General features: G+C 38.4%; 1 protein-coding gene across 4 annotated transcripts in view; it reads left to right on the top strand.

Annotated features, from left to right (window-relative positions):
* CNOT4 (CCR4-NOT transcription complex subunit 4) overlaps window positions 1–14,252 on the top strand; it is a 73,241-nt gene that overhangs the window by 51,308 nt on the left and 7,681 nt on the right. For all 4 annotated transcript variants that reach the window (XM_089523847.1, XM_089523845.1, XM_089523846.1 and 1 more), the window contains 3 exons: window positions 1,195–1,252; window positions 1,557–1,806; window positions 4,734–5,231. In XM_089523847.1, coding sequence (XP_089379973.1) covers window positions 1,195–1,252; window positions 1,557–1,806; window positions 4,734–5,231 — 806 coding nt within the window. The remainder of the gene's footprint in view (window positions 1–1,194; window positions 1,253–1,556; window positions 1,807–4,733; window positions 5,232–14,252) is intronic.

Here is a 14,252-nt window from a genome sequence, read left to right as displayed (position 1 = left end):
TAATTTTATTTCACAGGTGAGTGGACGTGGGAGTTTCACTTTTGTTTCCTGTTCCATTCACATCCCAGAAATTATTCTATGGGCTGAAAATAGACATTACACAAAAGACAAATTAAACTTTTCTGCTACAATGGATTATTCCGGGATGCACAATAATAATAATAATAATAATAATAGGTTTTATTTATATACCGCCCAATCACTGGGAATCCGAGCGGTTTACAATAGAGGGGATAACAGACAGTTCCCTGCCCATAGGCTTACAATCTAAAAGACACGACACAAAAGGAGAAGGGAATGGTGAGGGGGGAGGGAATCAGGTCCAGCATTCTTCTCTCCCTCTGAGGCCTGGACCAAGGCAGATGGACCGGAGGGAGGGCTCTTCTTCTTAATCGACATTAATTCTTAATTCTTAAACACCCTTGCTCTTTTACCTTTTCTCTCCCTGGTTCTCCTTATTTTCTTCCCCACCCCAAAACTCAGTATAGTTAAATCTGTGTATTGGAGTATTCTGGGTTTCATCGATCTCAAGTGCAAAGGTTGTAATCATAAGTGCAGGTGCTATATTAGTTTTTTTTAAAGGTGATCTCGAGAGCCTTTTTTGCTGAATAATGAAATAAAAATGTCTGAAATAAATAAAAGTCCTAATTATGTATAAAAAAGTTGGTGGAGTATAGATAGTTTCATACAGTTAGGGGCAAGCTGTTTAAAATCTGATTTAGTTCCATTGAGTAGCCATTATATAAAATGTTGTTATGTGCATTTTGGATATATTGTGACACTAAAGTGAATCTATCATGGGGTTTTCTCAGCAAGATATGTTCAGAGGAGGTTTGCCATTGTCTTCCTCTGAGAGAGTGTGACTTCCCAGAGGTCACTCATGGCTGAGCTGGGTTTTGAACCCTGATCTCCAGAGTCATTATCTATTGCTAAAACCACTATACCACACTGGCTGTCTACATAGAATGAACAAGGGGTGAATTGTCAGTAAAAACTGGACTGTCTTAAACTTGGACTGTTTTAGATTTATTAGCCACCTTGAGTCCTTTATACTGGGAGGAAGGCGGGATATAAATAAACAGAATAATAATGATAATATGATAATGATAATAGATATTTTAATTTTAATTCCTACATCAGGCAGATTGTTGATCTGTCTTCTCTGTTTACCTAAGTGTTTTTCTTTTTCTTTAGCCCTGTCGACAAACCTTCAGATTCTCTCAGTATAGGAAACTGTGACAACTCACAACAGGTAAGATTTTGAGAACTAGTATTTCTTAACTCTTTAAACCACTTACTCTCATATTTGCATTTGTATTTATTGTACCGTAAACTTGACATACACCTGTGTATTTTTATTGAACACATAGGATAATTAATGAATTCATACTTTATACTTGCTGTCATAAAGCATAAAGTATTTTTGCCAAATAAATGAAAAGAAAAATGAAATGTTGTGTTGTCTGTATGATCATGAAACAGTTCTGTTTTAAGCCTACTGAAGTACAGTTCAGGAAAGGAATATGTCTTATATTGTCTTGCTCTATTCATTTTAGATATCAAATAGTGACACACCTTCACCACCGCCCGGCTTATCAAAGTCTAATTCAGTCATCCCCATCAGTTCGTCTAATCACAGTGCACGATCTCCCTTTGAAGGGGCTATAACAGAATCGCAATCCCTTTTTTCTGACAACTTCCGGCACCCCAATCCAATTCCAAGTGGACTCCCCCCATTTCCCAGTTCCCCACAGACTTCTAATGACTGGCCTATGGCACCAGAGCCACAGAGCCTCTTCACGTCAGGTATGTAGAACATAGTGGCAATTACATACCCTTTGCACATTATAACTTGAAATTGTATATTTGAACAATTATTTTGACCTACTGGTTCCTCAAAAAACATGTAAATATGGCATCACAGTTACTTGTTAATGGTCTTGGTCATTCCTTTACAAAAGCTTTTTGTGAGCTGTTACATTTCCATACGTAGAATTAAAAAATAAAGTTTGATGTTCAGAATAAACTGTATGTAATGATGTTAACCAAGACAAAAATAACTAGTTTTTGTGCTTGAATGTAAAGGGATATTGATTCTAATGAGTATTAAGATTAGTCAGAACACTTTTTTATTAATTGATACTCAAGATATGCAACAATTTTAAAGAGGAAATACTAAAACGTTAAGGAAACAAAAATAAACTGCCACTAAATATTCACAGGCACATGTGTTTGTACACGCAGACACACATGGGACCTGGCAAATAGCAGCTTTTGGTCTTGCTACAGATTCTCAATCAAACTGAAATCCACACTTTGACTGGACCCTTCTAATTCGATCAGATTCTTGTGTTCAAACTTCTCCACTGTTATTTTGGCTGTGTAATTAGGGTCACTGTCATTCTGAAAGGTGAACCTTTGCCACAGTCCCAGGTTCTTTGTAGAATGAAATGGTTTTCCCCCTCTAGAATTGGGATCCATCCATCTTGTCTTCAATCGTAATCGAAGAAAAATGGTCAACATGTTGCTGTCACCACCACCACCTGAACACTGAGTGTTTTGTAGCAAGGGTAAAAAAAAATCAGTTTGGGACTCATCAGACCAGGGAACCCTTTCCCACATGTTTGCTGTGTCTCCTAAATGCATTTTTACAAATTCCAATTGGACTTTAATAATGTTTGTTTCACTAATAGCTTTCTTTTGCCACACTTACATAAAACCCAGCTTTATAGAGTATCATGATAACAGGTATCTTATGGATGGTTTCTCCCACCTCAACTGAAGATCACCCCATCTTCTTCAGAGTTACCCATGTCCTGTTGGTTGTTTTTCTAACTGTTATTGTTCTTACCCAGTTTTTGAGTTTTGCTGGATGGCCTAACATAATCTTTTGATTTTGCAGTATTGGATTCAAGGGTGCAGTTGGTGATGCTCATAGTTTGGTGTTTTTTAAAAATACTCCAGCCCTGATTAATGCTTCTGCACAACTTTGTCCTGAACATTCTTTGGTGTTCATATGTCTGTTTGTTTAGAAATCTCTCCAACAAATTCTGGGGCCTTCCATGGGCCATGTGTATTTGGTATGAGATCATGTGGCATGGATATTGCATATAGGTGGTATCTATTCAGCTATCTGTGTGACCTCTAGAGGTAGTGGGTTGCACTATTGCATATTTATTCATGCAACAGTAAGAGGGTAAATGCTTTTACAACCAATAAGAGCCTGTTTTTGTTTACTTTTTTGCCACAACAAAAATATTTTGCATTTTCACAATGTTAAGTATCTTGTGGTGCCAATACCAGTTGCATCCATTTCTGTTCCAGGTTGTAACACCAAAGTGATGCCAAAGTGCAGGGTTGAATATTTCTTCCAAACACTGTATTTAAGTTGTATACAGTATAGCTCTCCCTTGGAAATAGAATAGAACCAGAATAAAATTATTATTTTTTGTATGGCCTCTAGCATGTGATATGTGCGTCAAAACAGCTACATGAACAATAAAAAAATTACTGTATATGTTGCAGAATATGAAAGGAAATTCAAAAGATTACATATTTAGCAATGCAGAGTGCCTCTGCTGGCTTTTGGGGGCAATTTTCTACATTCCACTGTTCTGGACAATCTTATGACCCTCTGGAGCCAATTTTCAGTGGGTAAAGGTGAGCTACAGTAGGAAAGGAGGACTATGAAAGACACAGAAGAACAATTCCAGGTGTAGAAAGTAAAACTAAGGTCCAAATCACACTGCAGAAATCATCCAATTTGAGATGGCTTTAATTGCCCTGGCTCAATGCTATGGAATTCTGGAGCTGTAGTTTTGTGAAACATTTAGCCTTCTCTGTCAGAGAGCTCTGGTGTCACAATAAACTATAGTTCCCAGGATTCCCTAACACTGAGCCATGGCAATTAAAGCTGTGTCAAAATGGATGATGTCTGCAGTGTGTTTTGGACCTAAGACCTGCACAGGTACTGTATATGTGGTTATACATGCATTTGGAACACAATTTTTATGAAAGGAGAATATTAAATGGTACTAAAGAAAATTGCTTGGTGCAAATTTCTGCATGTAGTATTTTGTCATGAAAGCGTGAAACATTTCTGTGAGCTTTCTTCCAAACAAAATGAACAGTTTGTTTTTGAGATGTATTATAGGTAAATGTTAAGATGTAGCTGTCTTAATATAGGGTCTAAATGACTTCCTTGTTAAACATAAACTAATAGAATAAACTAAAGCCGCCTTGTGTCCCTGTACTGGGAAGAAGGCGGGATATAAATAAACATAATAACAACAATAACAACAATAATAATAGAACCTAAGGAATATCAGTTTTTTAGCCTATACTTTTAATTGCATTGATTCTTTTCTATTAAATTAATTAAAAATAAGGCTTGCCTTAAAATTTAAATTAAATTATTTTTTTAAAATATTTAAATTTAAAAACAAATAAACTCATGAGTACATGTCTAATAATTAAAGTAATTATAGTAATTTACTGTTATATACTGTCTTTTTTTTTTTTTAACTGTTGCCATCCTGCTATGTAATGTGTGGAAGGTCCACAGGAGTCCTATCTTCTTGCTTATATAGTCTGACATTCTTATTGTCGTTGCTTAAGACAGTATGACATTACAACTAATAGGTTGTTCTATTGACCCAGGTTCACTAGAAAAATCAGTTAAAAAAGGAAAACATTTATGCATTTAACATTGTATTCATTTTGTTATCCCACAGAAACCATCCCAGTATCCTCCTCTACAGACTGGCAAGCGGCATTTGGATTTGGTTCTTCCAAACAGCAAGAAGATGACTTGGGGTTTGATCCCTTTGATATCACCCGCAAAGCCTTAGCAGACCTGATCGAGAAGGAACTGTCAGTTCAAGACCAGCCCTCCCTCTCGCCCACGTCTCTCCAGAACCCTTCCCCCCACACTACAACAGCCAAAGGGTCAGGCTCTGGATTTCTGCATCCTGCTGCACCCACAAATGCCAACTCTCTCAATAGCACATTTTCAGTTTTGCCACAGAGGTTCCCACAGTTTCAACAGCATCGAGCAGTTTACAACTCCTTCAGTTTTCCAGGCCAAGCAGCTCGCTATCCGTGGATGGCCTTCCCACGCAATAACATCATGCACTTGAACCACACAGCAAATCCCCCTTCAAATAGTAATTTCTTGGACTTGAACCTCCCACCACAACACGGCACAGGTCTAGGAGGGATCCCTATAGCAGGTAAGTACACTGAAACAACAAATGAATTTTGGTGATGTCTCCAGCTTCTCTAACCAGAGTAGGAAGAATGGTTAGATGATGTTTGGTACTAGAATGATAAGGTAATAACACTTGTGCTGGAAGTATGGCCTTGTATCTTTTAGAAAATCAAACTTTTAATTTGACTTCTTGCCTTGTAATAATGAGCTTTATAAGGAAGGTGGAGTATCTTATGTCCAGTAATACATACCTCAATAATGATGTTATAATTTGCTTCATCATCAGTCTTGAGTATGCTGTAAATTTAATTTTGATTTTCAGTTTACCTATTCCAAAAAGTCAGTTACATTTTGACACTTTAAAAAAAACCTTGGCCTCAATTCATAAAGATTAACACGTTCAAGGCAGAAAGAGGCTGAGTAATACCATATCTTTCTTCCCCCTTGCTCTTTGTACTCTAGGATCTTCTAATGGTGTCTGAAATGTAGTGTTGATGAGCTGGTTACAACAACTGAATTAAAGTGCAGGTAGTGAAAAAATTCTTTATGATCCAGTGTAATGAGCTACCTATTACCCATATTGTTCTCTTTATCTGTAATAAAAACACAGATCTTAGTCTTCTGTTTTCATCTACTCTTTATTACATGACAGAGAATAGTGCCAGATAGTCTGATCTAGAAAAGAGACAAAATGATCATACATTTCAGAGTTTGAAGCAAACCTCAAATTCCTTTCCTTCTGTTATAAGTTGCAGTGCTTCTATTCTTCAGATGTTTTGAGGTTATAGATCTTGAACTTGGACATTATGGCTTAGCAATGGCATTTTTAAAGGGTATAAATTATTTCTCCTATATTTTTATCTCTCTGACTACTGTACTAAGTCTTGGTTTTTCAGTTTTTACATACATTTTTAGCAACTGATGAGATCACCTTTCTCTTAATGAATGTTATATTAATATTAGGAGAAGGTAATACTCTGAGAATTCGCAATTTTCCATAACATTTGGTTAAAGAAGAAGAACAATCCAAAAGTGGCAAAGGTATTAATTCTGAAAACATGTGCAACATCTTAAAGTAGAACTCTGAAATACAGTTTAGTGGCAGTGCGAAAATTTGTAAACATATGAGAAGATTGCTTATAGAATTTATTGGCTGATCATTGTCCATTGAAATATTGGATGTGGGAGAATTGGGTTATATCCGATCTCAGCAATGTACTTTACTTCAATTACGTAACATGTATTCATTTGCACGTTTAGATTTAGGATGTATAGTCAGCCCAGATCCAAAGTTTCAATACAAAATAAAGCGGTTGACTAGAAAAACATTATTGGGGGCAGTTTACCGTAGAATTATATTCAGCTGCTTTGTAAGTTTTACTGAATGTTGGCTGTTTGACACATAGGCATGCACAGAACAGCATTTTCCTGCTTCATCTTGTAATATAGAAATTTTGAAGAAGAAAATGGTAACTTGGGACTCTGGTTTAGGCCAGATTGTGATGAAGACTCAGGAAATAATAATAATAATAAATCAGGAAGAGGACAAAGTTTCCAAATTACACAGATCAAAGTGGGCATGACATGGGGCAAGGGGTAGCCAACTGTTAAAACTTTCAGAGCTGAAAAAGAAAGTCATACAGAGTAGGTATGGTTCCTCATCTGTAGTCTGATTACTGAGCAAACTTTCAGTGGTCTTTGAAGATTGTGGCTTGGTACAATATTTAGGATTCTTGTATTAAGGTAATTTACCCAAAGTCATTCTGTACAGCTTTAATGTGTTAACCTACTGTCTGATACAACAACATTCCCCTTGACTACCTGAAGAAAATTTCATGGCTTTCTGAAATGCTTTCTCATTTATACTGCTTGCTTTGAGGGAAAACAGACATCCTTTAATGTTGCTGTTAATTGCCCTCCAGTCAACCTCGACTCAACCCTGTGGATGAGACATCTCCAAGCCCCCCCGCCCCAGTCCTCCACTGCATTGCTTAGGTCCTGCAAATTTATACTTGTAACCTCCATAATTGTGTCTATCCATTTATCTTGCGGTCTTTCTCTCTTTCTACTTCCCTCTACCTTTCTTAGTATTATTGTCTTTTCGAATGAATCGTGCCTTCTCATGATGTGACCAGTGTACAACAGTCTCAATTTAATCATTTTGGCTTCCAGGGAGATCTCAGACTTGATCTGTTCAAAGACCCTTTTGTTTGTCTTTTGGGCTGTCCACAGTATTCTTAACACTCTTCTTCAACACCACATCTTTAATATCACACAACATTGTCTCTTAAAATTGGTGAACATGGCCACATAGCTGAAAAACCCACAAAAAACCATGGATGCCGTCCATGAAAGCCTTCGACTTCACAAAACTGGTGAAGTTAGTACACAGCAGGGGTGGACAAGGGCAACTGTAGTAGGAGCTATTTTTTTGTCTGTGTGCCTGCTAGTGGCCTGCACTGGCATGTCCCAAGCAACTGGAGGTAATGACACTTGAAGTTTCCCTTTTAGACCAAAAACATCCGACTTTTAGATGTATGGGAATAGAGGCTTGTGGGAAAAACTGTGCAAATCACTGTATTTTTATCAGTTTGAAATATTTCATAGCTATTGTTTCCAGTTGGATAGTTGAATTTATCGTACTTGTGAGGATTTTGACCTAGTGATTCACATTAGTGTGTGGAAAGGTAAATACAAATTTTCTGTTGGATTTTCTGTTGGTTAATACAGGCAGCCAATTTTTCATTTTGTTACTGCTTCACCTCACCATGTTATTAAGCCTTACCAGTTCTGTATTATTCCTGGATTTTACTAAATATATAAGGCTTCTAGAGTACAAGCTGTTAAATAGCACCTGGTCAATTAAGTAGCACCTACCCATTGTGAAACTGCCCACTTGAAATATGATTTGATATCATTATATATCTTGAATGCACTTAATGAAGGCAAATAAATAATTCACAATACTGTGGTTTTGTATTATTAATTTTTATTGGGTGTGTGCATACATAGTGTGGTTTATAGTTCTACCTTTACTAGCCATTTTCTAGTAAATCAGGTCTCCAAGCAGTTTGTCAAGATGAAACAAAATAATACATATTTTATGTTTACTAACGTGAGCAAGCATTGCTGTACTTGAGTAACCTCAGGTAGAGTGGTTGTTTGATGAACAATTAAAGAGTTGAACCTCCTTCCTACTGACTGAAATTTATCTAGAATCATTGTAAACATTTTCTGTGTCCACATTTTTCCAGATTCTGCCCTGATGCTTTAATGTAAGCTGTCTTAGGCCCGAGACAGAAGGACTGAAAGGGGTGTGGCGGTGGCGATACTAGGGTTCGGGACTGCACAGCAACCGCACAGCCACTGCCATTTTCATGTAATGGACGCATAGTGTTTGCACATTGCGGCGCATCCGTTATGTCACGAGTGCGCCACTGGCGCACTTACGAAGTAACCCAGGCACCGGTAAAAGAACCTGAAAAAATCTGTTTTTGTTTTTTTTTTACTCCGGAGGGACATCGTGCGGTCTAGTGGCTGTGTCGTCCCTCCGGAGTAAAAATGGGCACCTGCAGTCCGCTGTTTTTGGGCGGTCTATACTGCGCCTTAGTTAAAATGACACTCCTTAACCATTTTGAACGATTTCTATGCCTTTAAAAATTAACCTTCAACTGTTTCTAAATTTGCCATTTTGACTTCATCCCTCAGCCGATTTGAGATTTGCAATTTTTCTTTCATCCTTTCTAATATCAAAACTTTTGTCTGTAAGTTTTGACTTCTAAGTGCTGTTCAATTCTCTGAATAGTCCCATGTTTTCCAGAAGATATCTTGCCACAGTATACCATCCATGGTTTTGCTATGTAATGGTAAGATTGTTATTACTTGGTAACACTGGTGCATATAAATGAATAGATAGAACAGCTCACTAGAGGGGAACTCCCTCCCACCTGTAAATAGATTTGATGAAAGTATGACTTGCTAATATGCATATTTCCAACTTCCAAGTTGTTTAGTAAAAGAAGCTTGAAACTTTTTCAGTGGGTTTTGGAGCTGCTGCTTCACTATGACAGAGTTTAAGGAACACAGCTCCTTCCTTACTATTTTCTGCTTCCAGTTATCCTAGAATTCACTTGCAAAGGTGGCTTTTTAGGCTTGCCATAGACTTCTGGTAATGTCTTATCAGGATGATTTTTGGCATTGAGGCCAAGATCCAACAGGAAGTTCTGACTGGGCTGAGTTCACAAAAAGATCAGATATAATCTCTGCCATACAATTCTTGATTTCTAGAGAGCCAAGGAGGTGGGAATATCCTATTATTTAGTCTTCTGGGGGTGAACACCCACTCAGTGATGTGCATCAGATATGATGACCTAGGAACCTTGAAGAGCAGCAATAATAGCCTGTGTCCATGCCACACAAAAGCTATGTAAATTGGGGAAATCATATAGTCTCTGTAATGTGTTAGCTAATACTGAGTTTAGTATTTGTTCATCAGGCTGTTAGCTGGGTGCAGTATGGACTATTTGTAGAAGACAAGGGGACAGCTTGTAGCCACAATATATTGGTATGCTGAGGCCTCCACTAGCTGGGAGGATGGCTCTATAAACTTGAATGTGGACATGCCCGGTCAAGCAAAACATTGGGCTTTCATTCCCCTCCTCTTCTAAATGGTTGGAAGGAGGACTGGAACAATATTTGGTTTGACTTCTAAAGAAGGAACTAAAAATGCTGGTTTAAAACAATTTCTAGTGAATTTAATGAGCCATCTTCTGAACCTGTTAGTTGGAAGCTGGATTTTTAAACTGGTATCCAGAGTTTATTTTAATGCAGGATCTTCCTTTCTGACCTTCACTGGCTGAATGAAGGCATGGGTAAATTTGCCTCCTCAGTCTCCTCAATGCCCAAGGTGGCAGGAGCCTCTGCTGCACTGGTGCCAGGTTCCGGACTGTCCTCATTGACAGCATTCCCTGCTGGTACAGGTACTGAGGAATTGGGGCCAGGCTCAGGGTTGGGCTCCTCCGCGTCCCTCTCCTCTTCAGAGTCCTCAGCCTCCATGCAGAGCGTGACACCACCACATTCTGAGGCAGTGTATTGCACTGTTGAACAGCTGTTACTGTCAGGAAGTTCTTCCTAATGTTTGGGTGGAATCTCTGCCAATGCTCCATGTCCTAGTCTCTGGAGCAGCAGAAAACAAGATTGCTCCATCCTCGATTTGATATCCCTTCTAATATTTACATATGGCTATCATGTTGCCTCTTAACCTTCTCTTCCCCAGGCTAAGCATACTTAGCGTCCTAAGCCGCTTTAGTATATCATTAAAGACAGTCCATCAAAATCTATAGATTTAGCAATCAGTTTTCTTCTTTTCCAACAGATTTAGGTATTTTTCTTAACAGGTGGTCTTTAAACACAGGGTAATTATAATTTCTCAAGCGAGCTTTAGCTGTGTATTTCTACATGGCAGGAACTGAATGACCCTTACGGTTTAGTTCAGATCTGTGATTCTGTGAATCTAGATGACAGAACAAGAATTTGACTGTTACTGCATTATATGTCCTTAAAGTGGTCCACATGGCCATGTTTGGTGTTTGCATTTTATCTTATGTTTACAGTTAGTATCTGAATAACAGCAGTTATTAATATAAAACAGTGTTCCTTGATTGAGTTGTCATTGGAAGAATAAGCAGTGGAGATCAAGTAGGTAGTTCAGAGTGAGGGTGATGCCTAAATTGTTACAGATAATGGCAAACACGCCATTATGTCCCTCCCGGCCTGCTGTCCTTGAAAGCCCGAGGGATGCAAATGGCAAGACCTCAAATTGGGATGGGCGACTGTACATTCAGATAACTAAGCAGAAGGTCCTAGTAGCTTTCCAGAAGATTTTTCTCCATGGATTTAGTTTCAGTGTTTTATGTGATGAACTTCATAAACTATCACCAGAATATCAGTCCAGAATATCATTTACTTTCATTTTTCCCTGTTTTGTTTCTACTTGTTTCACTATATCACTATCCATTTGGGTGCCAGGCCTTGATCTAAGGCAGGGGTAAACAGTGTGTGTGTGGCTTTCCAGGTGTTGATTGACAACAACTCTTAACATTCCTTACAATTGGTGGGTCTTACTAGGCCTGGGAGCAGCAACAGTTTTCCCACCCCCAGGGTTGAAGGGCTAGCTATGATGACACTGTAAAATTTCTCCCCCCCCCCCCCTTTCAGTTTCTACACATTTGAGTTCTAATCAAGATTTTCTGTTTCCTCTTCTCCGAGTATAGGGTTTTTTTTAAGGAATGTATAGTTTCCCTATCTTGTAAATGTGTTTTTCAGGCCTTGGTAATTGTGCCTGTTTCTTTAAATATTGGATATTCTGTGTGAGTGGACAGGTAATTACTTCTTTGAGATCATTAGATGCCAGTATTGTTGATAATAAGATATATAATAACTATAATTATGCAATCACAAAGTAGCATCTGTTCTGACCATAAGTCTGAAATAAAATATTTTCACCACTACAGAAATTGATGGCTGGCCAGCATACATGGTGAAGAGATATTGATAGAAGTATGCTGGTAAACCAGAGTAGTTGTTATCATTTATATTTTTTCATTTGTGTACTGGCCCTATTGTTTCTATTCTATTGTTATTTGAGAGGCCCGCTGGAATTAAGCATTGTTAACACAAGCATTAAAGAAATGAGTCAGGAAGAATAAGTACAAAACCAGAATAAGTGCACAGCTACTCTGCTTTATGGCACCAGTGTGCGATTGCATTGTCATAGCTCCTTTCTGCTAAGTTTGTACTTATACAATTTTAAGCATTTTAAGTGGTTAATTATTGCCATTATTATCATGATCACTGCTTTATTTATATCATAGAATTGGAAGGGAACATACAGGCTATCAGGTCCAACCCTCTGCTCATTAAGGATCCCCAGAAGATAGTTGTCCGGACTGTTTTTGAAGACATCCAGAGAAGGAGACCCCACTACCTCTCTAGGCAATTGGTTCCATTGACAAACATCTCTCACTACCAAGACGTTCCCTCTATTATTCATTTAAAATATACCCTCTTGCAACTTTAAAACTATTAGATCTAATTCTGTCCTCTGAGGCAGCAGAAAACTAGCCTGCACCCTCCTCTTTGTGGCAGCTTTTGAGGCATTTATTGGTATCTTATGAACTAGCTAGAACTGGGAAATGATGCTCCTGGTTGCTCTGGCTCCATCCTGCCAGTTTTGTGTAATAGAGTTGAAATATAGAACACCACCCATATATACAGTTGTTTCTTCAGGAGAGGAATAACCCCATCTCACCAGGATGCAGCTACAGTTTACTGGCCTTCATTCAGCCCCTTGCTTATTCTAACAATAAGCTTTGCCCATGTTTTACAATCTCAGTACAGTTCTTGACAGATTTTACATGAGACATGAGTCTGTTCATACATGTGGTTAACATAACATAGAAAATTCTGCTCATGCCAGTCAGCTGCTTGCCAAGTACATGTTGAGAAGAAAGGAATTCTATAATTCCCCCCATGGTTAGAAAAAACTTCTGCAACATAAAAGAGAATCTCATATTTTATCCGATCATGTAGCATGCCAATGCTTGGCCTAATCTTGCCTTTCTAGAAACAAACCAAGGCAATTTAGTCCCTCATCTAATGTATAAGTACTGAATACACATGAACAGTAGTACCTAACTTCTATAAATGGCATCTTCTTGGCTGCTGACACTTTCTTCCACACTGACTCGGGTGGAGCCTTTCAAAATATTGCTGCTCAGAACTTCAAGGAGTGCTGAATGACAGAGCCATAATCTTAATCCCATACCATTTTCCACTGTAGCATCTCTCCAGAGTGACAGTGTTGGAGGAGGGATTGAAGAGCAGCCGAGTATTTCTGCAGTCATTCAGCACGGCTCTCAGTACCAAGTTGCAAGGGAAGGATTCTTAAAAGGGCCCATTCATTTCAGCTGCCTGCAGTGGGTCAAGTGGACCTATTTAAGAATTTTCCTGTTGCTGCCTGCCCTGTTCCTTAATAAATCATGTGAAGAGCATGCCCATCCATATGCCACTGGAGGCATTTTTTTGCTCAGGGCCCTGTCAAACCCAAATCTGTTCCTGGATGGCAGCATACAGTTTTAAACAGTCAGTGGTAATGAACTGTCTGGGCTGTATCACTTCAGACTGAAGACTCAAGGACTGGAAATCTGATGATGAAACGTTCTTCCACTAGAAATTCAGATATATAGAAAGCTATCCTGACAAAGACCTGAGTGCAGAGCCCTTCTCTCTGGCATCTAGTTTCTTGTGCACAGGAAGAAATTTTATGAGGAGAATGGAAGCATGTGAGCTCTTATGTTTAGTCTGAAACATACAGTCCAGGCACCCCTTTTGCTCACTGTTTGAATTATGCCTTCAGTATGTCAGGATAATAACATCCCACCATCTGGTTATTATATAATGCGCAGGATAGGGCAGAGTTTCCAAGAAGAAAATTAATGCAATCTGGAATCATCTTCAGTATAATCAGAATTTATTGACATATAGAGTGGATTAACCAGAATCCATCCAATGTGAATCTGTGTATGTTTGCACTATGTGACTTTGGGTTTAGGTGTGTTTGGTACAATATTTACTCAGAATACTGGTTTTCATCTCCCTCTAGTGGTGAAAAAGTAAGAAACTGTTAGTTGGGATAGGAACCTGAAGGTCGTTCGTTAAACCTGTGAAGGTTAAAACTTTGTGGCAGTTCAAGCTGTGAAAACTTTTATCAGGAGTATCAGTTTCTAATATGGCACTTTGCCTAATCTTCTGATCATGCAGATGCTAAAGTTACAGTTTAAAAAGCTCCAGTGCAGTGGTAGCTTTTCAGTATGAATTTCTGCTGATTTAGGGCGTAGGGAGCTTGGCTCAATTGACAACTTTCAGATGTGTGGCAAGAAGTGTTTTGTTTTGTTTTTCTCTTTTACTTTTACAAACCATTGGTGAGAAGAAGAAACTTTTGACTTTTCAATCAACAGTTTGAATTATGTACTCACACCATCTC

This window comes from Sceloporus occidentalis, unplaced genomic scaffold, assembly GCF_023333645.1.
Source record: "Sceloporus occidentalis isolate IW3139 unplaced genomic scaffold, rSceOcc1.0.p SCAF_5, whole genome shotgun sequence".
Classification (NCBI taxonomy): domain Eukaryota; kingdom Metazoa; phylum Chordata; class Lepidosauria; order Squamata; family Phrynosomatidae; genus Sceloporus; species Sceloporus occidentalis.
This window is presented reverse-complemented; position numbering and strand designations above follow the sequence as displayed.